The following is a 1,542-nucleotide window of genomic DNA, read 5'->3' as shown; positions in this document are numbered from 1 at the left end:
GGGTTGGTCGGTAAATGGTTGTACTGTGTCGGGAGCAGTGTTTTGTGAGGCTGGCAAGACTTGAGGAGGGGAAAGGTGCTGTGAATACCACGAAAAGATGTCTGCAGCCTCTCGCTGCCTGCTTAGCAGGTAGGTTCCACGCAGCTGTCCTCGGGTGCTGCTGGCAGAGCTATCGGGGCAGTAGCAGTCTTCCCCTGGGGGTGGTCGATGCTGCTGTTGCGTTTCAGTGCCAAGCAGAAAGCTTCTGTTTGCAGGCACCCTGTCCTCCGACAGGCCCTCACAAGCTGAGGGAGTGCCTTCTGCCATCATCTTCCTACGGAACAGGCTGAAGTATGGCCTGAGAGGAGTTAAGGTGGAGAAGATCTGCGTGCAGAGGTTCATCAAGATAGATGACAAAGGCCACCCAGACGTCACCTACTCTGCGGGCTTCCTGGGTGAGTTGGGGAAGGCTGGGGCAGGTACCTCGGGCAGCTCTGCTGCGCTGGAGAGGGATGTTTTGTGAGGCTGGCACAGTCTGGGGAGAAAGATGCTTTTGCAGTGGAGTGGCAGAAAAGTTCGGTATAAGCAGTTGTTACATAGTTTGGAGCTGTGCACTGCAACGAATACCAAAGCCAGATACCTGTAGCCTGTAACTGCCCACTTGTATATGTGTAAATCGCTGTTCAGACTTCAGCCTTTGGGAGTTTTTGTTGATTTGTGCAGTAAAAGATGTGAGTCTGAAGCCTTGCTCAGCAGTCCCTAGTTCTTTTTAAACGTGAGCTTCTTGCTGAGTTACAGTGTCAGGTAACATAGCTAATAACAGCTGCTATTTTATTTCTCTCTCTGCAGTCAGATGTTATTAGCATTGAGAAGACAGGCGAGCGTTTCCGCTTGGTGTGCGATACCGAGGGCCAGTTTGATATTCACCGCATCGCAGCTGAAGAGACCAAGGTGAGGGGCTCCAGCTTGGCGTAAGCGTGGGCCCAGCGTTGTCTGGTGCTTGAAATGAGCGCTTTTGGCTTGGGCTGGGTTACCTTCAGCGGGAGCTTTGGGGTGCGGTTGGCTCTGCTGTGGTGGGGGAGCCTGAGCGTAGGGCTCCGCGAGCTCACCGTGGTCAGAAACATCATACTGCCCATGGTGCAAAAGCCTTGAACTCCTTCCCGGCTCTGTGCTGGAAGCGTTTACAAAACTGGCCTCTGCCCTGGGTGTCAGGGAGTGACTCTTGCACGTGTTTCCTTAACCCAGGCATGTTGGCGTGCCTGAGCTGCGAGTCTGCGCTCTCCTTCGTGTGTTCTCCCTAACAGCAGGCAGTGTGGGCACGCAGTGATACTGAGGGGGAAGGTGGCCGTGCTGTGGCTGGCTGTGGTGTGCGTTTGGGGCCTCCCCGCTCTCCCCATGATAGGCGTTACCTCTGGCTACCACTCTGTGTTGACCCATGAGTCCCAAAGTAGCTGCGAAGGAGTTGGCAGGGAAACCAGGGTGCCCTCGGCAGGAATACAGGTCTCCCTTGGGTCTGGCAGAGTGGCAGCCCCTCCCTCTGCTGTGTGACCATGGGCTACAGGG

The 1,542-nt window shown here is 55.2% G+C and overlaps 1 protein-coding gene across 1 annotated transcript; it reads left to right on the top strand.

Annotated features, from left to right (window-relative positions):
- Positions 1-254: 254 nt before the first annotated feature.
- On the top strand, positions 255-930 carry LOC104618619 (40S ribosomal protein S4-like; the record flags this gene model as incomplete). Its single annotated transcript, XM_010284262.1, is given in 3 exon segments — positions 255-297; positions 300-434; positions 833-930. Coding segments are annotated over 3 exon segments (276 nt in total), but the record flags the coding sequence as incomplete, so codon positions are not given.
- Positions 931-1,542: the final 612 nt, after the last annotated feature.

This window comes from Phaethon lepturus, unplaced genomic scaffold, assembly GCF_000687285.1.
Source record: "Phaethon lepturus isolate BGI_N335 unplaced genomic scaffold, ASM68728v1 scaffold22880, whole genome shotgun sequence".
NCBI lineage: Eukaryota > Metazoa > Chordata > Aves > Phaethontiformes > Phaethontidae > Phaethon > Phaethon lepturus.
The sequence above is the reverse complement of the archived record's forward strand: the minus strand, read 5'-3'. Positions and strand labels throughout refer to the sequence as shown.